Source organism: Hylobates moloch, unplaced genomic scaffold (genome assembly GCF_009828535.3).
Source record: "Hylobates moloch isolate HMO894 unplaced genomic scaffold, HMol_V3 SCAFFOLD_9, whole genome shotgun sequence".
Lineage (NCBI taxonomy): Eukaryota > Metazoa > Chordata > Mammalia > Primates > Hylobatidae > Hylobates > Hylobates moloch.
Genome location: NW_026652284.1, coordinates 34,469,756 through 34,495,968, shown reverse-complemented (window position 1 = coordinate 34,495,968; position 26,213 = coordinate 34,469,756). Strand labels below are relative to the sequence as shown.

Genomic DNA, 26,213 nt, shown 5'->3' with positions numbered 1-26,213 from the left:
CAATTTATTTAGATGTGAGGTTGAGCATTGTTTCTTGTGTTTAATGTGTTTCTGTGCTCAACTGATTTTCTTCTTTTGCCTCTTCATATCCTTTCAGAAAAGACTCGTAAAAGCCAGAACCTGCTGGACGAGAAGGCCTATGGCAAATCCTACTGAAGATAAATTTATAGGCCTTAAGAGAATAAGGACTATGACAAAAACAATCCAAACCACAATAATTCATGGTAGGAAATATTGTGGCATCTACATAATAAAATGGTTGAGGTCCTTCTTGTTAATTTTGAGGCCTGTAATTGCTCTTTAACTGGTCAGGTATCTTAGATGTCAGCTGGCTCACAGGAGAATGTATCTTCATAATGTAAACCCAAACGTTGCTTATAATAAACTGTACATATAAAAAATCTTAAAAGAAAAGTTCAATATTGCAATGTAGATGTCTAATTTCTAGGTAAATTTAGTAAACAGAGTATGTTCAACATGGAGAAAATCATACTCCAGAAATAAGTTAAAAATATTTCAACATCAAAAAAAAATTCAGCAGCACCCACAGATACAGCACATAGAAGAAATAAAAAATTATGAAGTTTTAATAAATAATACTAACATCATATGTCTTTAACCTGTTGATATCGACCTCCCTCTATATTTTAAGCTCTCTCTCTCTTTAAAAAGACCTGACCCTGGGTAAAGGGTACAGGATGGATCAAAGAACAGATAATCCTGGCTGGGCCCACGCAGTGGTTCACGCATGTAATCCCAGCACTTTGGGAGGCCAGGGCAGGCGGATCACCTGAGGTCAGGAGTTCGAGACCAGCCTGGCCAACGTGGTGAAACCCCATCTCTACTAAAAATACAAAAGTTAGTCAGGCGTGGGGGTGGGTGCCTGTAATCCCAGCTACTTGGGAGGCTGAGGCAGGAGAATCGCTTGAACCTGGAAGGTGGAGGCTGCAGTGAGCCAAGATTGAGCCACTGCACTCCAGCCTGGGTGACAGATCGAGACTCTGTCTCAAAAAAAAAAAAAAAAAAAAAAAGAAGAAGAAGAAGAAGAAAGAAGGAAATATCCTGAAAGTAGGGATAATTGTTAGTTAGGAGAATACCAGAATAACCTCAGACACTGGTGATAAATGACTGGTTCAAGGAGAATAAGAGATAAGGAGGAAGAAAAGAGATGAATAGAATAGGCTATGTAAGCATACAAAAACCCAAAGGATTTAATGAGACTGGATTTAAGCAATGAAAGAACAGAAAAAGACAACAATTTTACAACAGGGAAATTAACAGTGAGTTTAGGGTAAAAGTAAACAGGTGCACAAAATAAGTGGGTTGAGGAGCTGTAAGCAGAGAACATTCTAGCGTTAATGAATTTAATACACATATCCAGAATTTTGCAATCAGAACACCTAGGAACTATTTTTATTTCAGCACGCATGTAAATTTTTGTATCATTAGGGAAAATACTCTTATTTTTAATTCTATACAAGGTAGAGGGCACATTATAGTCTTTCAAAGCTTCAGTACCTCTGAAGGTTTAAACACATCCTGCAAGGTTGCTTTAGTGTTTGTATCTTTGCCAAGTCTGAGATTATAGGAAGTGAATGGGTTTGTGGCATAAATCACAAGTTCCTAATCCAAGGAACTTCACAGGGAAGAAGAGGGGTAAAAAAGGACAACTTTGCCTCCAGGTAAATAAACTCCTGATATCTTCAACTACTGCAAGGGAGAAAGGAAGTACCCCACAAGGAAGAAACCTTAAGATTCATAACTGGAAAGAAAAGAATGATAATCCTCCTGGTCATTAAGTCCAAGGCAGCTCAACTTTACTGTGCATAAACTCAAGCCTAGGGTTAAACTGGCCGGGTGCAGTGGCTCATGCCTGTAATCCCAGCACTTTGGCAGGCCAAGGCAGGCAGATCACTTGAGGTCAGGAGTTCAAGACCAATATGGTGAAAGTTCAAGACCAACATGGTGAAACCCTATCTCTACTAAAAATACAAAAAAAAATTAGCCAGGTGTGGTGGGACGCACCTGTAATCCCAGCTACTTGGGAGGCTGAGGTGGGAGAATCACTTGAGCCTGGGAGACGGAGACTGCAGTGAGCTGAGATTGTGCCACTGTACTCCAGCCTGGGCGACAGAGTGAGACTCTGTCTCAAAAAAAAAAAAATTAAGAAAAAGTTTTGTAAGCTAACTCCTGCAGAGAACAAGTTCAGGCTAATGTTTAGGACAATCAGACGAGTCAGTGGGAGAAGGGAAGGCCTGAAGATGACTAACAGATTTTAGTCATAGCAGGAGCATGTGCTCATTTCTCTGATTAGATCACCTTTCACAAAACACACTAGATTACAATTTCAAAAAGAATTCTAAGCTGTGTGATAAGCAGAACCTATTATAAGCAGCAAAGAATAATGCATTTTTCTCTATTAAAAAAAAACCCTCTAAATTATATTATCATGGTGGCTTAAAGAGACATATTCTTGTTTTGTAATAACTACAGGACCAATTCTACAGCAAGAGTCCATTTTCAACTACAGCTTACACATTTGTCACCTTTTATGAACAGCATGATAAGATCGAGAGGATAATCTGCTGCCCTTAACACTGAGCTGCCTCCAATGTTCTAAATATCATACTACAAAGCTTCCACATCACTGGATCAGGATATAAGTATAGCTACCAAAACCTCAAGCCCGGTTCTGCTTCATATTATTTTGAACCATTTTTTTTGTCATTAAGTTTCATTTATTATCCAATTTGACCTTCTTTATCTCTTAAAAGGAACATTTAACCCATTTATCTTTCTTACTAACATTGATATGTTTGGTCTTCCCTCTCTTGTCTTTTATATTTATTTTATTTGCTCCTGGTTTCCTAGTGATTTAGATAGTACATATCCTACTTTAATTTCATTAGAGGTACTTCTAACAATCTAATCATTTTTAATGTCCCTCCCCCACCAAAACGTCCCATTATGCCCCCTATTTAACACTTCTTACAATTATATTTTTCAAATTTTTCTCTTATTTCACTAAATTCAGTGAATGTTAGGGGGTAGGCTGGAGACTCCAAATACAATTGTACTTTTCTTTATACAAATATCAATATTTAGACTTAACTCTTTTACTGATTTCCTTACCCACAGCCAATCCTTATTTATTGCAACATTAAAACATATTTTTACTTAGACTTTCTAATGAGCAATACATTCACATGAGTCAAAATTCAAAAGGTCTACAACTAAGTTTCTTTCCCCTCCCATCTCCTCAAGACACCCAGTTTCCATCCTGGAAGCAACCAATGTTACCAGTTTCTGTTACGTTATTGCAGAAAAACTATGTATTGAATCATTCTTGCTTCCTTTTCTAAAACAACCCCACTATCGCTGAAGTATTACTCTTTCATGCTGTTGGAAATCCTTATGCTAATAAATATTTTTAAAAGATTTTTTGTACTGACATTTATAGTGAGAATATTATACTTATAAAAAGTTATATTTGCTTTATAAAATTACTCTGAATGGTTCCCTCTTTATAATCTGAAAGTTTAAAGAGCTTTGAAACTAATCATCAACCTTTTAATGATCTTAAATAATTTGCCTATAAAATTCTCTGGCCCTCAGGCTTTTAGAGAGATAACTCTTACGCAACTTTCTCTAACATATTGGTTCTCAGGACTCTTTCACACTCTTAAACATTATTGACAACCCAAATAACTTTAACCTTATGTGGGTTATAGCTATCAATATTTACCACAGAAATTAAGTATTTACCATAGAAATTAAATTTTTAGTGTTTAAATATTTAACTTAAAAATATATAAAACAAAATTTATTTGAAAATATTTAATGGCTAAATATTGTTTAAATTTATTTTTAAAATTTATTACTATAAACCTATAACATGTTAACATAAATAACATTTTTATTAAAAATAACTATATTTTCCAAAACAAAGAAAAATTTAATGAGAAATGTCCGGCTGTTTCTCATATCTGCTAATACACTGAATGTACTGAGACATCACACATCATGCAGCCTTGGAAAACTCCACTGTATCCTTGAGAGAGAATAAAAGCAAAAAAGGCAAATAACATCTTAGTATTACTATGAAAATAGTTTTAACCTCACAGACCCCCAAAAGGGTCTTGAGGATCCCAGACTGCACTTTGAGTACTGCTGGATTAATTTATGTTTTCTACATTCAGTTCTGATAAACTGTAATTTTTAAGAAAATTTTCTGGATCATACAAGTGTTCAAATATATTTTTGGGGTCAAGCAAAATAGTCCATTTTGATTCTTTTATTTTCTCTTTATCTGTGGTGTTTTCCCCTCTTATTTTTTGAGTATGCAAGTTAGCTCCATTCAATCTTTAAGTTAGCTAGCAACTTACCTGTTTTATTGCAAACAACCAGCTCTTAGTTATAGAGTTCTACTTTTATTTTAGTTTACTAGTTCATTGATTGCTGTTTTTTTTATCTTTAACAACTACTTTATCTTTTCTTAGGTGTATTTTGATATTATTTTTCTAACTTCTTGAGTTGGACTACTTAGTTGACTTATTTCATTCTTTCTCATTTATGAATGTTAAGTATCTTTAAGGCTATGAATTTTCCTGTAAGCACTGCATTAGCTGAATTTCATAGATTTTCCTATATAGTCTTTAATTATCATGTTTGCTTATCACGTTTTTATGGTCTACCTCTTTGACCCAAGAAGTACTTATTTCAGAATTTGAAAAATTACAAGCATGCACCACCACGCCTGGCTAATTTTGTATTTTTAGTAGAGACAGGGTTTCTTTATGTTGGTCAGGCTGGTCTCGAACTCCCGACCTCAGATGATCCGCCTGCCTCACTCTCCCAAAGTGCTGGGATTACAAGTGTGAGCCACAACTTTTCTCCTTCATTTTATTAATATAGTGAATTACACTAATTGATTTTTCACTGTTAAACCAACCTTATATTCCTGGAAAAATACTAATTGGGTCAAAATATATTAATCCTCCCTTTGTGTTATAGATATAATTTGATAATATGTTATTTAGGATGTTTCCTCTATATTCATGAGTAATTTGGCTGTTATTTTTTGTTCTTTCCACATCCTTGTCATGTTGTAGTATCAAGATTACATGCTAGCCTTACGTAACAAATTGTGAAGTGTGTCCTTTTCAGAGTTTGTGGATGACATTTTTAGTTTGACAGTTTATTTTTTTCTAGCACATCAGAGCTATTTTTCCTTTGTCTTCTACCTTTTTAGTTTCTGTGGAAAATGAAACAATCTGTTTCTGGCAATCTCATAATTGCTCCTTTGAAAGTAATATTCCACTACCCCTCATTACTTTTAATTCTTTGTCTTTGATTTTGGTTTTCATAGTTATACTCTGGTACACTTAGATGTGATTTTCTTTTAATGTTACTCTGCTTGAGATTTATAATACTTCCTGAATCTGTGCCTTAATGTCTTTTACCAACTTCTAGAGATTTCTCAGCCATTGCTTCTTTAAAGACTGCTCCTGCTACATTTTCCCTCTCCTCTCCTTCTAGGACCTTAATTACTTTTTCAAAACATTTTGTGCCAGATTACAGATGGGAGATTAAAAAGGTTTTGACCTTGCATCCCTTTGACAGCCAGGGTTGGGAGAGAGCTGTGTCTTCTCTCCATGACCCTGAGCAAGCTGTGTGACACGGCTCATCAACAGAATATGGAAATGTGATGTTATGCCAGGGTCTGGGCCCAGATCTTCAGACACTATGAGTCCTCACACTTCCTCTTTCTTGAAATGCTTGCTCTGGGAGAAAGTAGCTGCCATGTAATTAGTCCAACTACCCTAAGACTTCCCTGAGACTGCCATTTATGGAGAGAGAAAAATGTTGGCACCACACCTAAGAGTGCAGAAGCCATCTTGGAGGTTCCAGCCCTGGAAGATGACATGAGATGGACCAAGGCCCTGGACGTAAGGCTCCAGTGTCACTATCCCAGCCATTTTTAAGCTGCCTGAACCATTCCAATCAAAGACCAATCAAGACACTGTAGAGCACAGGCAAGCCAAACTCGATATACCCTGACTGAATTCCTGATTCTCAGAATCATGAGCATTAAAAATAGTGGTTGTTTTATGCCAGTAAGTTTTGGGGTCATTTGTCACTGGGAGAGGTAATCCTCCTCCGAAGCCCCAAGTGTCCCTACACATTCTTACTGATGTCTCAAGAATACAAAGCCCTGACTACTCTTTGCCTAGGACATGTCCCAGGGCTCTGTTTAGGACATGTCCCAGGGCTCTGTTTGCAGCTAGCAAACTTAAGGGATGAGTAACATCTCTGTCCTGCAGGTGGCGAGAAACATGAGTCACAGATCACCTTAATGTATTCGGTGAGTGAGATATTTCAAAGTTGGGATTTATTTCTAAGGCACAGAACTTTAGGATTCCAACCAAAGCCTGAATGGTTTATCAGCACCAACCTTCCAGCCTTGCTGGGCTCTAAACACCTGTTTTTGTTTCTCTATCCCTAAGTGTCCATAAAAAGCTCTGCTTATCTTCTAATCCAACTTTCCCAGAATCAGTACATGCTACTAAGAAGAAAAGTGGCCTGAAGTTCTGGACTTATCTCTCTGCCTCAATGGCATTCAGATACATTTGAATACATACATGTCTTTTACATTTTGAATAGTTTTTCTCATTTTTTAGAGTATCAATCCAAATTACTTTAGTCAACATTACTGAAAGTGGAACTCCTCCAGAAACAGATTTAATATGTTTAATATTTAAGGCGTTTAGAAGTTCTGTTTTTTCCCTTCCCTCCACTATAGGCCAAATCCACAAAGAATGCTTGTTTTTGAAATAGGCATTCTACCAAGCATCCTTAAAGGTGATATACATTTTCAAATAAACCTAAAAGATAACACTGTTAAACTACTGAAATACCTTTATAAAATATCATTTGCACAAAAACATTTCATTTGAAGTAGCGAAGCCTAACCATTTGGAATAAAACAACTTTAAAAAGATATCTTTTTAAAGAAAAAAAAGTAATAAATTAGAGAAGAGAAAAGCTATATCAACTTTCATATTTTAGTATCTTCCTCTTCTAATTGTCTCTAAGTATTTACTAAGATTACCTAGAAATAGTGTCATTTACATGACCTAGGTTTTAAAAACATTCCAAACATAATAGAGTTTTTTTTCTGGTATTCTTTTTCCCTTGGAAAACTATGTAATTTTATTAAAATTTGTAGTGAAACTCTGAGAGAAACATCATGTCTACCAACACTTACAGTGGAAAATACGAAAATCAATATATGGGTGAGAACCTCTTCTTTCTGATTCAAATCCTGCTCGGCTCCTTACACGTACATCTCCTGGACAGAATCAAGAATAAAACATAAGTTTAGAAGGCTGTCATTCGGGAAGAAGCTTCCATATGCAACAAAGGTCCATGTGGTATCATATTCATAAGTAATAGCCCAGTGATGATATATGTGGAACAGGTAGTTAAGAGCTGATTTATTCAAAAGGGTTCAGAAAATCTCAGTAATGAATTGTAAGGCTGAATGAGGAGGATTTTTTTAAAATCTACCCCTACAATAATTATTATAATCTATATTTTAATAAGTTAGCCTTCTGAAAGAGGATTGAAGTGTATGATAAGACGACCTAATATATTATTCACAAGGGCAACATTTTTTTTTTTTTAAAAAAAGGCCATTGGGAAGCAGTATTTGTTTTACAGGAGGTTGAAAATCCTCAGCACAAAACTTCAGAAAGCTGCAGAAAGAAGCAATATACTTATTAAGAGCCAACTCTGTGCCTAGCACTATACTATGGGCTAAAAGGGACATGAAAAATGGAAAATACATTACTTATTTTCAAGCAGTTTACAATTTTATAAATGTGTAAAAACTTAAAATGTTGAAGACTTTGTTTTAAAGTCAATCCGATTAATCACTCTTTTCTCATTGACAGTGGGTACATCCAAGGCCTTTAGCTGAGTCTTAAACTTTGGTCTTTGTAAGCTCAGTGTCATTCCTACGTGTGCCCACATTACTTCCAGATTTATTTTTCTATACAGCAACATAACCACAGCAACCATGTTGTAGACACTCTTTTTTGTGTTTTACAGGCATTATTTTATTTTCTTCTCTCATCAACCCTCAGAGATAGGAATCTTAATCCTCATTTTACAGATTCAAAAACTTGACTTTGAGAAGTTAAATAGCATGCTCCATGCCACAAAGCTAGTACAAAGGGTAAGTCAGGATTTAAACCCAGCTCCATGGGTTCCAAAGACAGTACTTTTCTCACTACACTTTTATAGCCTCCAAGGTCATAACCTTTAAATCTTCAGCCTCTGTCCCTTTGCTCTTGCAATGTGCCTTGCCTAGAGGGCACTCCTGCTTACTCTGTTTCTCTCAGCAGGACCATGACTTCCTCCAAGGCTCACTTCATCGACTATAATTCCATCCCACAATGACTAGTCACCTGTCCTGTGGCCATTCCTTCATGCTGCAACAAATGTTAACATGTAAAGCACTGGAAATACAGCAGTGAGCAAAATACATAAAGTCCCTGTCGCTGTCCTCATGAAGCTTATCTTTTTGTGTGATGACACAAATAATAAATACCAAATTTCAGTCTATGGAAGATGATGAGTTACATGGAGAAAACTAAAGGTAAGAGGAATAGCGAGAGAGGAGCAGGGGAGAGTGACTCATTAGTGCAGTCAGAGAAGGCCTCACTAACAAGGAGGCATCTGGGCAGGGACCTAAAGGAAGCGAGGCAGTGAGCCAGGGAGGAAGAGCCAGCGTAAAACTCCCCAAGACAGAAGCATGCTTGGCACAGTCAACGGCAAGCCAAGAGGCTGGCGTGGCAGAAGCAAGGTGAGTGAGGGGAAGTGGTGGGGGTGGGGTGGAGAGGCAGTGGAGTCAGATCATGCTGGACCTTTGCGGCCATCAGAGACTTCTGAATAGAGGAGTCAGATGATTACGTCTGAAAAGGTTCACTCCAGGTGTAATGAGAACAGTCAGGGAACACAGGTAGACGCAGGGCCTCCAGTTAAGGAGTAAGTAATAAATGTGATGCTAACAGCACTGGTGTGGTGAGATTTGGGTGTATTTAAAGGTATCAGCCAGTAGGATCTGCTGATGAATTCCATATGGAGTGTGTAAGAAATAGGAAGTAAAAAAATGACTCTGAGGTTTCTGATCTGATGACAGGAAGAATGGCGTTATATTTACTGAGATGGCAAAAGACTGCAGAACAGACAGACACGGGGAACACAAATGTCTTGCTTTAGACATGTTAAGTTTGAGATATCCGTAACATTTACATGGAGATGTTCTACAGAGTTGAACAAAATATGAATCCAAAGCTCTGTCTTAAGGACAGCGGAATCCTGAACATGTTTGTTAGAGAAAGACGGAGACAGCAAAGAGAAAAAGGCTGCGCATTCGTGGGGGAAAAATATATACTGGAGTAGAAAAGAACTGAGGCAGGTAAGATACACAAGATAAAATAAAGAGGATAAAAAGGAATAGGAGTTACGATAGAACTCTGGGGAACATTTCAGCTTAAAAGTATGAAAAGGAATTAGTGAAGGTGGCAAAGAAGAAAACAAAAGTAGGTGAAGAATAAGGATGGATCAGTATCATAAAGTTGAGGGAGGAATTCTGAGCTGAGGAGGAGTCGTGGGAGAGTCTTCTAACAAAAAATGAGTAAATTTGCCTGTTGGAATCTTAATATGCATGTTTAATAATATGAGTTAAAGTGCAAGGATAAAGGAGACATGGACGAAGACAGAAATCTGGCACAGAGAAAAAGAGAAAAAGAAAATTAAGACATATATATGCACATATCTAAATTCATTTTACCTTGTGGAATTGACTAATACATAAAAAATTTAAGCACCAGAACTAGAAGAAGTCAAATGGTCTTCCTTGCCAGCCAACTGAGAACAAAATACGTCTAGTGAAAGGACTATCTGAGCAGGTGGTTTCATGGCCTCACCTTTGTCCATGCTGGCATTCATCTATTTGGTATTTAGCCACTCTACAAATCTAAGACATTTTCTATGAAGAATGTTCAAGATGCAATTTGAAACTGTGTACTAATGACAGTGTCCCAGTTATTAGGCCAAAGATTTCTCAATTACCTATAACTCTAAAATACCTCTTTATTCACATCACATTCGATATTGGTTTCCAGATTCTAAACTCCATGAATAGGTTATTTCTACTACAAACAGTGATGAAAAGCTACCTAATGAAAGATACCTCAAACTCAAATAACAACAGATAATAACAAAATTAACTGATATTGGTATAAAATAAATAATGCTTACCTAGCATACGAATGTATAATGCAGTCTGATCAGAACTGTCATAGGAAATCGCTCCACGCCTCTAGAAAAAAAAAATACACATTATAATACATGACAATTAAATATGATATAAAATTCAACTCAACAAACATGCATTCATCATTTATTATTTGTGAAGCACTGTGCAAGAGAAGTTGGATATACAAAATGAAATTAGATATGGTACCTGTTCCTGAAATCTCTGGGGTACGGGGACAACAAATAATTGTAATACAGTATAGTTAAGAACTACCATAAAAATGGATACAAAGAGAGACACATGCAGCCTCTCTTTGGAAATTTAATCTGTTTGAGTAAGCCAGTAAAGGTTTTGGGGTGACATCTGTGTTGACTCAAAAGGGATCGATAGGAGTTGCCAAATATTAATAGAAAAGAAAGGAAAGGACAATCCACTGGCTTTCCTGCTGCATCTCTTTGGTCCCCATTCCATGCTTCACATAAAAGCAAATGTAAGCACTTCAGCTCCTGCTCAAAATCCTCCAAAGGCTCTTCATCACACTTGGGGCTCCCCAAACGTTACTTTCTAGAGTCCTCTGTGACCTGCCTACCTCTGTGCCCTCTTGCACTGTGGCCTCCCCGACTGCTAGGAGACAGCCAAGCCGGCCTCCTGGCTTTTCCTCATCTACACCAAATATACAGCCTTTCCAAGTGCTGTTCCCTCGTCCTGGATCACTGCTTCACTGTTCCCTTCTTACCATGCAGCTTCTAGACAAAGCATCATCTCTTCAGAAACGGATTTCCTGACTACCAGATCTACAGCCACCTAGAAGCCACCCCCTTCCAAAGCTCCCTACCTCTGTGTAGCTGCAGCTGAAGTTGTCTTGTCTCCGTATTACTAAAAGCTCCACAAGAGCAGAAATTTTGTCTATCTTAGTCATCACTGCATCCCTGGTCTCTAAAACAGGACCTATTATTTGGTAAGTTCTAAATAAAAATTTGGTAAATAAATGACTAAATGGACTTATTGCAAATTAATAATAACTGATAAATAAATTGATGAACAAATTAGTGACTAACAGAATGGATATAAATAACGATAGATTTAAACATGAGGAAGATAAAATTGACCAAACCAGAGCTTAGACATAGAATCTAAGCTCTGTGGAGGCAGGGTCTTCAGTCACTGCTATATTCCCAGATCTAAGATAAATCCCAACACTTAGAGCAGTGCCTAGCATGTCAAAAGTGATCAGTAAAATCAGTTGAATTAACAAGCAAAAAAAAAAAAAAAAAAAAAAGTTTAAGTAGTAATAGGCCAGGCATGGTGGCACACACCTGTAATCCCAGCTACTTCGGAGGCTGAGGCAGGAGGATCCCTTGAGCCTAGGAGTTGGAGGCTGCAGTGAGCTATGATGGCACCACTGCACTTCAGCTTGAGAGACAGAGTGAGACTCTGTCTCAAAAAAGGGGGGCGGGGGTGGGAAATGGACTAGCACCATAAGATATTAACAAAGCAGTGTGACATTGCAAATAAATAGGGAAAATAATCAATAGAGACTCTAGAAGCAAATCCAAGAGTGATTCTGTGTATGATAAATACAAGACTTAGAATCTGTGGAGGAAATGTTGATTTTTAATAAATAATGTTAGATTAGGTGGTGCTATCTAGAAAAACATAAAGCTATATTATTACCTTCCTGCTCCAAAATATACATGGAACGATGATTCAAATGTTAAAAATTAAAGCATGGAAGTATTAAAAGAAAACAGGACTGTATTTTAAAAAGTCTTAAATAGGAAGGCCTTTCTAACTATCCTGTAAAAATCCCTAAGTCATGAAACACTGACAACTTTGGCCACTTAAAAGTTAAATTATGATGGTAAAAGATATCACAAACAAAGGAAAGGATAAACTTCAAACCCAGAAAAGTGAGTTCAACTGATATGACAAAGGGCTAATTTTCCTCTACTATCCCCCCACCAAAAAAAAAAATGCAAAGTGTCTTACAAATCAATTAGAAAAAGACTAAAAAGCTGTAGAAAAATAGGTAAGACATAAATACACTATTCACAAGGGTAAAAAAAAAAATACAAAAAAATGCTTGACTTCATTAACAAAAGAAATACATATTAAAGCAATGAGATTGTATTTTTACATATCAGATTAATGACCATCTTCCCTCACAAAACTCTGGCATGGGATTTACAACTCCTCAACATATACCTACAAATCTCAAAAAAAAAATCACATTTTTTACTATTATTATATTGAAAATTTACCGAAAGCCCTCACTTGGATTTAGTGTGCAAAAGAACTACCCAAAACATTAAGTTATTATATCCTTAATGCTTATCTTTTAAGAGAAAAATATCAATTAAAATCTTACATGATTTCACAAGTTCTTAAAAAAACACAGTTCACGAAATGTAAGAGGAACAAAAATTTCAAACAAAGATAAAATTCTAACTATCACCACTGGGTGTCTCCAAGGAGGCTGAGGGATACAGAGGTAGGAGAGGGGCTTTTCAATGTTTATCTTTGCACTTTCTGAGTCTTACAGTATGTGTAATTATCATATATTCACAAAATAAAATTAAAATTGAAAAGTAAAATAAAAATCTACTACAAAGAAAAGCATGATCTTAAATCCCAAGGGACCAAATCATATAGACTACACTTCTGGCATCATGCTTAAAGTGTCTTCCACTAATAGAATATCCTAAGGAAGCCTCCTGCAGTGTTTCATGGTGTTTATTCTGGAGCAAACAGCCACTGTTAAAAGGCACCACTCACAGCTACTGTGCAAATCCCCTCCCCAACATATTTAGCTTAGTAGATTACAGGTCTCTCCTCAATACCACCAATCTAGGGGTAGACCTAGTAGCCTAGGAAGGGCATATGTGGCAATAAATATTTCTATCAACTAAAGCAAATTAATGAAACTGCAGATATTATGTAATAACCTGTCATGACCTATCAATTTGATAGTGTTCAGTAACAACTCAGATAAATAACTTGTTAAAATACATTTTAAGGTGTTATCTCTAACAGTTCTCTTTAGGAGGGGAGTTGACATTATTACTATGATTTTTTTTAATGTAGGAAGAGCATTTACTATAACAGTTGCTATTTAGAAAGGTAAAATATTTATCACTTCACACATTAAGGATTGTGAAAGACTGACCAATATTAGCTCTCTGTTAAATATCACAAAATAATATTAAGTCAAAAACTGGGTAATGCACATAGTCTAGATAACACCATGGCATACTAAACTTACTAAGGTAATCATTTTAGCCTCATTTATAGAAGCACTAATTTAGATATTAAAATGGTAGGGTCTGTATTAATCTTAATTTATTAAGCAAAAAAGGCAGAGTTTAATTTTAAAATAGATATAAATTACATAGGTCTGTGCAAAATATCCAAGTTATTCTATTCATTATAAGGTACTAATTTGAGTAAGCCTAGTCTACAAATACTTAGCTTAAATGCTATACTGAACCACAAGACATAGCTTTTATGAAATAAATCCAAATGAGACCAAAACTGTTTTTAAAGAATGGACTTTAAAATATACATCTGAACCCATCAACAAATACATCCTGAGTGATAATTCATTCACCTACCCACTTAAGAATTAAAATTAAAATGAATATTAAGTTCTCTCACTAGGTAGAATAATCTAAAGCAGGTAGGTAGAATAATCTACAGTAGCTCATTTTGGAAAAAAACACTATAAATCATGAGTTCTAACAATAAAAATTTGACCTCCGTGTTAGAATCATGTTGTTTTAAAAATAATTATATCTACTTTTATATAAGACTGCTGCAAATATAAAAAAGATTTCTTTAAAGATTATCATTTTAAAAACCATATACTACTAGAATTTTCTTTTTAATAACAGTAAAAAAATTTTCATCAAAATCCTGTGTCACACTGTCAGTCATAAAACTCTCAGAGCTATCACCCACATTCCCACCTCACTTCACCAGTGAATGGAAATAACTGAGAGGCTTCTACTCGTGACTTTTCTAATTTAGCCATCCTGGGAACAGCTTGTAAAGCAAACTAGTATAGGTCAAAACATGGGCGAGGCTGAGCTAATCAGAAACTGACAGCAGTAGCACAAACAAGTTAAACTGTAAAGCACCAAAGGACCCACTGCCTCACTAACAGGAGTTCTGAGTGCCCTGGTAAGACTCACCTTGAATTAGGGTGAATCATTCTTCCACAAAAGATTTGACTTGAAGGTAAATGATAAAATGTGTAAAAGTTGTTCCCAATATTAGTTAATACATAACTTTTAAAGACAGACATGTTTTAAAACCCAGCAAAGATATTTTAAGTGTCATTGTTTTTATTTTGTTCCAAGTTTTCCACTAAATGATTTATTAGCAAAAGCAAGTGCATTTCCATTACATGGTAAGAGTAATAATATATTAACTAACACTTGCTGTGCTCCTTGTGCCAAAAAAATGTTCCAAGTGTTTTCACACAAAATCTCACTCAACCCACACAAGATCTCTATAAGGTAGGCTTTATTAGTTCCATTTTGCAGATTCATAAACTGATGGTTAAAGGGCTTAAACACGGAAGCATTGAATAAAATTTTTGGCAACATCACTGAAAAAATAATAATATAGCAAAAGATGAAGCCCAGCCAAAGTTGTGAAGTCAATTTCCTCTGACACAGCAAAATGAGCTTTTTCAGAGTAGTCATCTTACATATGCTAGAGAAACATGCTTGTACTTGAGTGGCTAAAGTATTCAAATATTGCAGTGATCTACCAAACAGTATCCTTCCCATTCTTCTTCCCTTTTTCAACAGTTTTTTAAAAAATAAAATATTAGCATTGTTTTTGTTTAAAAACAATTTAAATTTTTGGTGGTAATTAAAAGAGTAAAGTCTAGAGGCCAGGTGCATTGTCTCACATCTATAGGCTCAGTTCTTTGGAAAGTTGAGGTAGGAGGATTGCTTGAGCCCAGGAGTTTGAGACCAGCCTGGGCAACAGAGTAAGACCTCATCTCTACAGGGGAAAAAAAAAAAAAAAAAAAAAAGTAAAGTCTCTGAAAACACCCACAAGACAACTAATGCATTATTAACATTAACTTGACCTTGATTCAATAACTTGGCAAGCCAATCCTTTAAAAACAAGAAAATAGCTGTCACTGCAACAAAATTAATTATTAACTTTTAAAACACAAAGATTTTAAAATTTAAATACATTATTTTTCTTTAAGAGATTTCTTCAATCATATTCACTAAGAAAAGACCAAGTTAAGAGATAATTATGCTTAAAACGTTAGTTTAAACGTGGAAAATTACGTAGCAGGTATTAAAATCTTGCTTGAGAAAGAAAATTAACTTTATAGAAGTTTTGTTTCTAAGTGATAGCCTTAAAAATTCAGTTTCTCAATCTAGAAAGAAAAAAAGCTGTGTGGTGGATGAAAGATATAATCATTTTTATAGAATAGAAAAAAACAATTTCAAAGAGTATAATTTTAAATATGTTTTACTTTAGTTTTAGACCCTTGTCCAGATGGCAAATGGCTAGCTAGCATTCTATCAAGAATTTCTCAAGCCTGACATTTAGAATTCAACTTCAAAAACAACATATATGTAATCCTACATTTATGTCATTATATTATAGCTAAGGCACGTATTTTAGCAGTAGCAAGACCTTAGGAGAAAACATGACAGACGGTGGTTTTTCGTTTTTAAAAAGTTTATAATTGTTTAGAAATCCTCAACATTATACTTTAAATACACAAGTGTTATTAAATTTTCTCCGAGAGAATGTTTAAAATATATACACCAAAAGTATAACTTAATTTTATAATCTTAAAAGTTAAACTTCTTTAGTCATAAAAACTTCTTTAAGGCAGTGATACTGAGGAATGCTGCTTTGATATTGAGGAAAGATGCTATAAAAAGCCCTTAAGAAGAAATAATGTGGGATAAGAACAAAAACTACAAGCAGTAAATTTAAGCCCTTTGGCCGACAGATGAAACTCACAGCTCTTTTAATCAGAGAATAAAAACTGAGGCAAAAAGAGGAGAAAATCGTCGAGCTATTTAATTCCTATCAAATATGTAAACTAATAATGATGAATGTCACCATCCTAAAAATAAAGATGGCCTACCTTAGAGGTGATCCACTTGATAAGAACCAAGGCCAGACACCAGATCAATGTAATTCCCATTGGATCAATCAAAAGCCCGCTGCATAATCTCTCTCTTCTACTAGGGAGCAAGGAAGACTTCTTAGGAGTCTGATAAATTACCAGCTGTCCCGAGGCAAAAGAGAGGGGACACAGACTGCCTTGGACCTCAAGCAGCTGCCTTCCAACAGTGATCACCTGACTCCTCTGGGAATGCACTACCCAGCCAGCCTTCTTACCCAGCGCATGCTTCATGCCACAACCCCAGGGTTGGGGTAGAAATGCCTAAGTAATGTTGGAAGAGGGGAGGGAAAAGACTTTAGTAAGCGCTGACCTAACAGTCTAACAAAATGTAGGCAAAGGAGGCCTCAGGCCAGCCCCAAACACTTCTACAATCTTAGTACTAACAGAGTGCCTTAAAACAACTTTCAAAAAATGTGTGGCAGTACTAAAAATTTCTTCATTCTTTTCACATAGAACTGTTTCACAAGCACAGTGTCCTGTGACATTTTAAAATATTAATGCATTTTATTCCATCTTTTCAATTTTTAATTGAAATTTGTTCAACTTTTTATTTCTTTTACGGATAGATTATGAACATTAGAGGCTGTCATATTATCTATGCTTCTTAACATTATAATTCACTCATTTTGGACTTACTGAAAAAAAGCTAGTCTAATAGTGCATTTTCAAATAATTAAGGACATATTATTTTCAAGCATTAACTGCAATCTAACTTATATTTTTGGAACAGATCTTGTTCTCATAGCTGTAAGTGAGCTTTCTAATAACAAAGTATGCTTCTATTCATCCATCTTCATAACCGAGAGGCTGCAGATAATACTGCTGAGAAAATGCCTTTTGTGAAACTTTCATTCAAGTATTCAGCAATTATTTATTAAGCTGCTAATATGTACCAGGCTCTGTACCAGAAGGCAGGGATATAAGCATCAAGTAAAAGCAGACAAGGTTCCTGGCCTTGTGGTGCTTGCAATTTAGTTGGAGTGTACATTAATCAAATTATGTAAATAAACACAAAATTGAAACTGTAACAAATGCGATGAAGCAGAGGTAGGAAACGCCAACAAACCTGAATCTGACCTAGTTAAGAGGTGAAGGACTTCTTCCAGAATCTCTGAAATGACCCTGAGATAAAGTGTGATGGTGCAAGAATTGTGAAGACAGAAGACAGATCGTGCAGGCAGAACAGGCATGAGGGCCAAAGGGTGAGACAAAACCAAGCCAAGCAAGTCTGAGAGACAGAAAGACCAGGGCGGCTCAAGTGCAGGGAGGAGGAGCCAGATGACGCTGCAGCCCTGGGGAGCAGAGGCCAGGCCCTACACGGGCTACCTGGAGGTGTCTTGTCTGAATTTCAATCTACTGAAGTACTGTAGCAGATTTTGCTTTTTAAAAAGACCACTTTGGTCAAGTATAGGGAGGTGGGGTAGGGGCTGGAGGGGCAGTCAGGCCACCACTGCAGAGGTCCCGGAGAGAGGTGAAGATAGCTTGGGCTGACTGAAGAAACACTCAGGAGGTGACTGCAGTCCATGACAAGACAACGTCATCTGATTATCAATGTACAAAATGATGATCCTAAAATATTTGAAAAGAACCAAAATAGTTCAAATAATAATATTATTTTCATTATCTAATCCTCAGTACAAAGAGCTTATTTAAAAGAGAAGTCAGTTCTAGGCTTGTCAAAATGAAGTGCAAATTAAATTTATAGGTGTAAATCTAAATTTTCCTAACTTGAAACCATTCTTAACACATGGCCATAAAATTTTCACTTCCTGCTACAGAACTAACAAGTTATAATACTCATCTTTGCACAAATCCAGATAACATTTTTATATTTGCCATGAGACTAGCTTTAATATGAGACTGTCAAGGTCTCTGATTGTCTTCCAGTAAGGTTCTAGCAACGAAACTTGAAGGATGCCTAAGCATGAGACAGAGCCGCAGAGTGTATCTTAGGCCAATGCTCCAGGGAAACACCGGCGGTTTTCTGTAAGAGGCTGTACAGTCTGGGCCCCGGGCTTCGAGGTCATTCTCTGCCACTCTGGCCTGGGCTATACACTCCAAACCAGCCTACTACCTCGATGCTTGGCCCAGGGATACTACCCTTCCCACCTTCACATTTCTCTTCCAATCAACTGCTCAAAAACAGTCAAGTTTTGAAAAGCGAATACAAGATGGCTATTTTTGGTATAATACTTGAAAAATCATAATTGAGATGAAGATTTAAAAAGAGGCAGTAAGAAAGGCAGTTCTAAAAGTTGTCTCACTGAAATGAATTTCTATATAGATTATTTCTACCATCTTAAAACTCTACTGTGCTTGAAGTTGAGAGCCTAGATTTATTTCCCAGCTTTACTGCCATGTGCAAATCACCACTTCTCTGTGCCTTAATTTTTCTCCCCTTCATGGGAGGTAAGTGGTATCTATAAACGAATAGCTAGCTCGTAGTGGACTCTCAACAAATTTTTGCTAAATCAGAATTAAATTCTACCGTATTTAAAACCTAGAAATGAGAATGCCCTAACCACTCTAGCTTCACCTTAACTCTAGACCTAACTGCAATCACAATGGTCCATGAAGGGAACTTGCACTGTGTTTGCAAGGGCCCCGAGAAACCTCCGATTCTCAGCAGGACTAGGCTCTTGGCTTTCATTTCTCACACTAGTTAATAGGTTGGCTCCCTAAAATGCTTCCCCCAGCATCCACTTCCTAATTTCCACTAATGTCTGACACGGTAATACAGAGATAATCAAGACACAATACTCCCCCAGATCAGAAAATTTCCTATTAGAACAGAAACAGCTACGGAGTTTATGCCTGAAGTCATAAAGCTTTCATTGCTAATGACACATTTACAACACTCAAATCTTACAAAAATCTCAGGCAACACAGTTTTTCTTAAAGTAGTAATCTCAACTTTCTCAATGTCATAAACCTAACGGCTGTAAGACTTTTTCTTATTTTGAGATATATTTAGTACTACTTATCTTGGTGATTTATAATTAAATTTTAATAATAATAAAATTTCAATAAGATGAAATAAAAACAAATGCTGTTTCAAATTAGTACAAATTCTCTTTTACAATAAATATTATGCTTATAACTTAGATAATTCTCCTAAAAGTTTATTTTTCCAGAGTTGGATCATGTAGTTTATTATTCTAAAGTTACCTCTTTTACACTAATAACAAGTATATTCTTTTACATTAACTGTTTTTGTAGTTGTCTCATATCCTTAGTGAAACATGGCAAAGTAATAAATCAGGTGACTATTCTAGAAAAATTAATGCATAGGATACACTTAAAATTTTCAAAAACAGAATTTGATACTATAAGAAGAAAGTATAAAACTTTTTACCTTTCTGGGGTGTATAAGGCTAATATCAGAAAAGCTGAGTTAAAAGCAGACCACACTATTTTATGAGTGTGATCAATAGGAAAAAAATATGACTATGTTCATTGTTTCTTAGAGAAGTAATCCAAGAGAAAATTTTATCCCTGGGGCTCTCTGCCACTCACAGGACACCTGTCAATCTTGGCAATAGCCTTTAGCTATCCATACAGAGACTCAGCATGTCCCTCTCTTGCCCAAATTAGGCTAACCTCATCTGCATTGACATCAGTGTCTATAATTTTGGAATCCCATGGACAGAAATAGTCTATCACAGAATTCTTTATACAAATGTAGTGTCTGTAGAAAACTATAACCAAATTTATGACAGAAAAAATGTGAACACTATAGTAAAAACCCTCCAACTGTGCTCTCATCGTTTTGAATTCCAGCCCACTTTAATAACAAGTAATAAATCAGAGTAAGGTTTTGGTTTATTTCTTTTACTAAAAACCAAGGCTTATTATTCTTCAAATGGTATGAATTTTAAGTGACATGAAACTAGGAAAAAAGCTTCCATAACTAACAAAAAATTATTTAAAAGCTATGGTACTATGAGAGTTTTGCCATTCAATTAAGACCTTTCTGTAATACTGACTTAGAGCTCTGAATTTTTTGTCATGTAGTATCCGAATATTTGATGAAAATGGCATGTGATTCCTCCTAGTATAAAGAAGTAAAAAAAAAAAATCTTGACACTTTACCAACAATTCAAGCCTTCAGGTCCAGAAAACATCATCTTATGACACTAAAAGCACTTAGAAAGTCTCTGGTGACATTCTTAAGAACAAAACAGAGCCCCATGCTACAATTAGGCACACTCCTAGCTGAACAAACACACCCAGAGATAAAGTATTTGGGCAGAAGTACTTTCCCACCCAATTCTTCAAACTAGTGGAAGAATTCTAGAAGTAGCCAACAAGACTCTTCATTGGATCTTGTCTTGTTCCACAGTTTATTTACTGGCGTGTAGATCAGAAAAACATATAGCAAATCTGCATATAAAACACAATAGGTATATCAGCATGCTGAATTACAAAATTAAAAAAAATTAAAGGTATGTCAGTACGCTGAATTTCAAAAATTAAAAAAAATTGTCTGCATTTTGATATAAAATAAATTGCATACCTATAAAACAATGAAAATAAGTTTTTAAAGTTTCCTAAAAAAAAAAAGCAAAGATATTTAAATTCTAAATGAGAGATAATAAGTGAAGACAATCTTAGGAGACAATGGCATCAGGTACGTTTCCAAATCAAGGATGCTCCCTACCTTCAATACAGGACAGATAAGAATAAATTTAGTTCTGAATACCACTGCAGATGATACATGATTACATGACATATTTTAATGTCGACAAGGATACAATATAAGGAATAGTTTTACAACTGAAGCTTAAGGCAAAGAAACAAAAAGGAGAGAATAGGTGTTAAACTGCTGTAACATAAAATAACCTAAGAAGAAGTTTAACTTTATTTTGGGAAATTACATAAGGCAGAAGTAGGACCAGGAGCACAAGTTTGTTAAAAACAGAATTTGACTCTTACTTCCTAAGAACTTTCTACAGTTTCTTACAAGTTTCTACTATTAAAATCATGTAAGGATCTGCCTCAAACTAGCCTCTGTTCAGGGGCTTTTCGGGTAGGCTCGAACAAATGACTTTCAAGGTCTCTGCCAATTCTAAGGCGCTATAGTAATGTAACTGACAGCTCATAAGTGCTTATAGGCTAACAATTTTAATTTTAAACTTTAAACTTATGGCAAACTTGAACCAAATCATGACAAATTTTTGTACTAGTAATCTGAAAATGCTATCACTCACAACTCTGTGAAATGAAAAATGGAAACATTCTTTTTCCATACACAAAAGATAAATAAGATTTGCACGGCATGAATGTACCTCCTTCAATTTAATAATGAAAGAAGTCTTTCTAAGAAAGTTACTGTTATCAAAGGCTCCTCAATGGGACAGTGCACCCACCACCACACCCCATAAGACCAAGCCACATGAACTTCCTCAAAACTACTATGGCAACTAAGTGGTTACAGTGTTTATCTTGAAAGATACTTTTTTTTAATGAGACCGATTTGCAGGTGAGGGAAAAAAAAACTTCACCTATAAGTAGTATTATAAACAGACCAATACTTATAGGCAAATATAGATTATAACCTAGACATTAAGGAGAAAAACACCAATCTTGGCAGAAATAGGATAAATTTTAAAAGAAGACTTCTGAATAAGAATGGTAACTGTCCATAAATGCCTCTGTCTCCAAACTAGAGTAGAAGTCCAAAAATTTTCTGAAGTATACTTGAGGCACTTTGAATTGAATAGTACTGTTTCATCTCCACATATAACATTGCAAAAGGGAGAGACATACACACAGAGATTGAGATCTTCACTGTGTTAGGCACAAGGGAAATAATGTGAATGAGACACAGTCCTTGCCCTTACACAGCTTAAGTTTTTGTGGGGGCTACAAACAATCAGCATAAGAACAAGTAACTACAATTACATGTAAATCCAGAGTGCTATAAGTACCAAGTATGACAATTAACCCAGGATTTGGTAACATCAAAGAAGACTACCAGGAAAAATGTGACAACGTAATCTCATCCTTAAAAATGATGAATAAGAGCTTGTCAGGTACAGGCAGTGGGGAAAAGAGCCCCAGGCAGAAAGAGCAATATGTAGAAATTATCAGAGGTGAGCTAAATCTTTGCCAGTGAAAAACATAAATAAACAAGATTCAATAAATTATAAGGTAACTGGTACTGTACTAGCTCTCCCATTATATAAACAACTAAAAAGTTAAGCTTTCAATATGAGATACATGAAACATTGTTTTCAGATGTTAGACAGCAAGTACTGCAGGACTTTGATCCCTGAGAGAATGGAAAAAACCAAGGTAAGCCCTAACATTGCCCAGGCTCCTTCCTATAGGCAGTCACCAAACCTGAAAGCAAGGCACAATCCTGCAGAGCACAGTGGTCTCACAAAGCTAAGGAGACAGAGACTGCAGCTCAGGGAGGCCGAGGTACCTGGAAATTGCAGGGCTGAATGCCAGAGAGGAGGGAGCTGTGAGGACAAGGAGCTCCAGAAGTCTGAGGGTGGATCCCCTTAAATCTTTGGCTGAATACTAAGCTGAGTATATGTAGGATTAGACTCCATGAGGCCAGAAAAATAATGACTACCAGGGAAAGAACAACTACAAGAGAGTTCAGAGTCCCAACCAACCACAGAGAGGAGACCTCAGGGAATACCTGGGACATTCCATAGAGATTCCAGAAATGCCATACCGTTAGGAGGTACTAGTCCATCAGTGTAGAAAGCCCTATCAGAAACACTAACAAAACTTACAATAAGCGTAAAGGGATCAGGTGGATCTGCAAGTCACTAAACTGCCTACCAGAACAGAATTTAACATTCTTTAAGAGATGACAAATCAAAAATTACAAATTAGTAGGAAAAATAAAAAAGTCACCTCAAAATTGGTGTGGAGGGGAGTGTTCAATAAAAATCCAAAAATGATTAAGATAATAGAATTGGTAGAGAAAGACTTCTTAAATGTTATTGTAACTATGTCCAAAGATTTAAAGGAAAACATGTACACAATGAAAAAAGAAACTAAAAAAATGGATCATCTATAGCTGAAAAATACAGTATCTATACTAAGAAATTCACAATTGGGCTTAATAGCAAACAAAACACAATATAAGAAAAGATCAATAGAAATTACATAACCTGATGCACACAGAGAGAAAGGCAAGCCAATAAATAAATAAATAAATAAAAATAAAAAATATGAATCTGAACCTGTGAGCCTGCGGGACAACATCAAGCAGTGGAGTAACTAGACTCCAAAAAGGAATGTAAAAGATAGCAAACATACTTGAAGCAATAATGATGAAATATTTTTCTCATTTGATAACAACTATCAATCCGTATGTCAAAGCAGGTTAAACGAACTTCAAACATAAAAAAGCACAAAGAAAACTATACCTAGATACATAGCAATCAAATGCTGAAAATCCAAAAGCAGGCAAAGACATTACAAGAAAATAAAACCATAGACTAATATCCCCTATAAGCACAGATAAAACAATCATTAAGAAAATATTAGTAAATCAAATCCATTAGCATATAAAAAGGAAATACATTATGAGAACTGGAGATTATCCTAGGAATCTAAAATTGATTTAGCATTCAAAAAACAATAAATGTAATTCAACATTAATAGAATTAAGAAAAATCATACCATCAGTTCAATTAGTAAGAAAAATGCATTTGACAAAATTCAATAGTCATTATGATAAACAATCTTAATAAACTAAGAATAAAAGAAAACTTCTTCACCATATAAAGGACATCTATGAAAAAAATCCATAGCCATCATTGTACTTAACAATAAGACTAAATATTTTTGCCCTAAGATCACAAGCAAAGTTGCTCTACCACTTCAATATGGTATTGAAAGTCAAGGCCAATAAATACATTAAGGCCACAAAAAGAAAAAGCATAAGGCATATAAATTAGAAACAAAGAAAAAACTGTCTTTTGTGCAGACAACATGACTGTCTATGTAGAAAATCCTAAAGACCCTACAAAAGAGCTACTAGAACTAATAAAAATTAGTACAGTCAATAGACACAAGTTTGATATTAAAAAAATCAACTGTATTTCTATATATTAGTAAAAAATGATTGGAAAATGAAATTTTAAAAATACCATTTGCAATCATAACCATAAACATGAAATACTTATGGATAAAATCAATAGGATATATGCATGATCCATACAATGAAAACTACAAAACATAGTATGGGGTTGAATTGTGTCCCCCCAACAGATATGTCAAAGTCCTAACCCCCAGGTGCCTGTAAATGTGACCTCATTTGGAAACAGGGTTTTTGCAAATGCAATCAAGTTAAGATGAGGGCATACTGGGTTAGTGTGGGCTCTAAATCCAATGACTGTGTCCCTCTAAGAATAGGGAAATTTGGACAGACAGACAAACGCACAGGGGAGAAGGCCATGTGAAGATAGAGGCAAAGATTGGAGTGATTTATTTATAAGCCAAAGAACACCAAGGATTGCTGTCAACCACTAAAAAGAAGCTAGAAGAGGCAGCTGCCTCCCGGGAGCAAGGCCTTGCTGACAAGTTGATTTCAGACTTCCAGCCTCCAGAAGTGTGAGACAGATAATTTCTGTTGTTCTAAGCCACCTAGGTTTTGATATTTTGTTTTAACAGCCCTAGTTACTAAGATATATGTTTACGGATTGGAAGACTCAATATTGTCAATTTTCCCTTAATTGTTCCATAAATTCAATGCAGTCTCAAAATCCCAGCAGACTTTTTTTTAGAAATTTGATGCCCAACAAAGGTACCAAAGTAATTCAGGGGAAAGTATAGTCTTTTCAATACATGGCACTGGAAAAACTATATAAATATTTTTTAAATGAATAAAATGAATTTTAAAATGAATCTAACAATCTCATGCCACACAAAAAATTAAAAATGAATTATATATTTAAACATAAAGACTAAAATAATAAAATTTCTAAGAAAATGTATGAGAATATATCTGTAATCTAGGGTTAAGTAAAAATTTCTAGACACAAGAACACTAATCACAAAAGGAAAAAAAAATGTGTTAATTGGACTTCACTAAAACTAAAAACCTGTTCTTCAAAACACAGTGTTAAGATATAAAAAGGCACAGATTCAAAGAAAATTATCTGTAGTATGTAAGTCTGATAAAGAACTTGTACCAAAAAAAGGCAGAAAAAAAGAATTAGTATCCAGAAATGTACACACGTGTGTGTGTGTATATATATATATATATTTTTTTTTTTTTTTTCTTTTTTGAGATGGAGTCTTGCTCTGTCAACCAGGCTGGAGTGCAGTGCAGTGGCGTAATCTCGGCTCACTGCAACCTCTACCTCCCAGGTTCAAGCAATTCTCCTGTCTCGGCCTCCCAAGTAGCTAGGACTAAAGACATGCACCACCATCCCCGGCTAATTTTTGTATTTTTACTAGAGATGGGGTTTTACCATGTTGGCCAGGCTGGTCTCGAACTCCTGACCTCAGGTGATCCACCCGCCTTGGTCTCCCAAAGTGCTGGGATTACAGGTGTGAGCCACCTTGTTGCCTGGCCATATTTAAAAACTCGTAACTTAATAAGACAAATAACCCAATTTAAAAATACAAGCTAAAGATTTAAACAGACAAGTCACAATGGAAGATATACGAATAGCCAATATGCATATGGATGCTCAACATGTTTAATCATCAGATAAATGCAAACCAATGTAACTACAAGAT

At 35.6% G+C, this 26,213-nt stretch overlaps 2 protein-coding genes across 6 annotated transcripts in view; one reads left to right on the top strand and one right to left on the bottom strand.

Moving 5' to 3' along the window:
- PDE7A (phosphodiesterase 7A) overlaps positions 1–26,213 on the bottom strand; it is a 126,091-nt gene that overhangs the window by 55,449 nt on the left and 44,429 nt on the right. For 2 of the 3 annotated variants that reach the window (XM_032759658.2, XM_058444258.1), the window contains exons 2-3: positions 10,330–10,390; positions 7,268–7,351 (exon numbers count right to left, since the gene is read on the bottom strand). In XM_032759658.2, the coding sequence (XP_032615549.1) occupies positions 7,268–7,351; positions 10,330–10,390 (145 nt within the window). Of the gene's footprint in view, positions 1–7,267; positions 7,352–10,329; positions 10,391–16,457; positions 16,636–26,213 lie in introns of those variants that run through there. The other variant, XM_032759659.2, reaches the window with a different exon arrangement.
- Positions 1–26,213, top strand: part of MTFR1 (mitochondrial fission regulator 1) — a 182,761-nt gene that overhangs the window by 135,507 nt on the left and 21,041 nt on the right. Inside the window, exon 8 of one of the 3 annotated variants that reach the window (XM_058444267.1) lies at positions 8,409–8,462. The exons of 1 other annotated variant lie outside the window; for it this stretch is intronic. In XM_058444267.1, the coding sequence (XP_058300250.1) occupies positions 8,409–8,447 (39 nt within the window). In that variant the 3' untranslated portion in view covers positions 8,448–8,462. Of the gene's footprint in view, positions 1–97; positions 320–8,408; positions 8,463–26,213 lie in introns of those variants that run through there. One more of the 3 variants, XM_058444262.1, reaches the window with a different exon arrangement.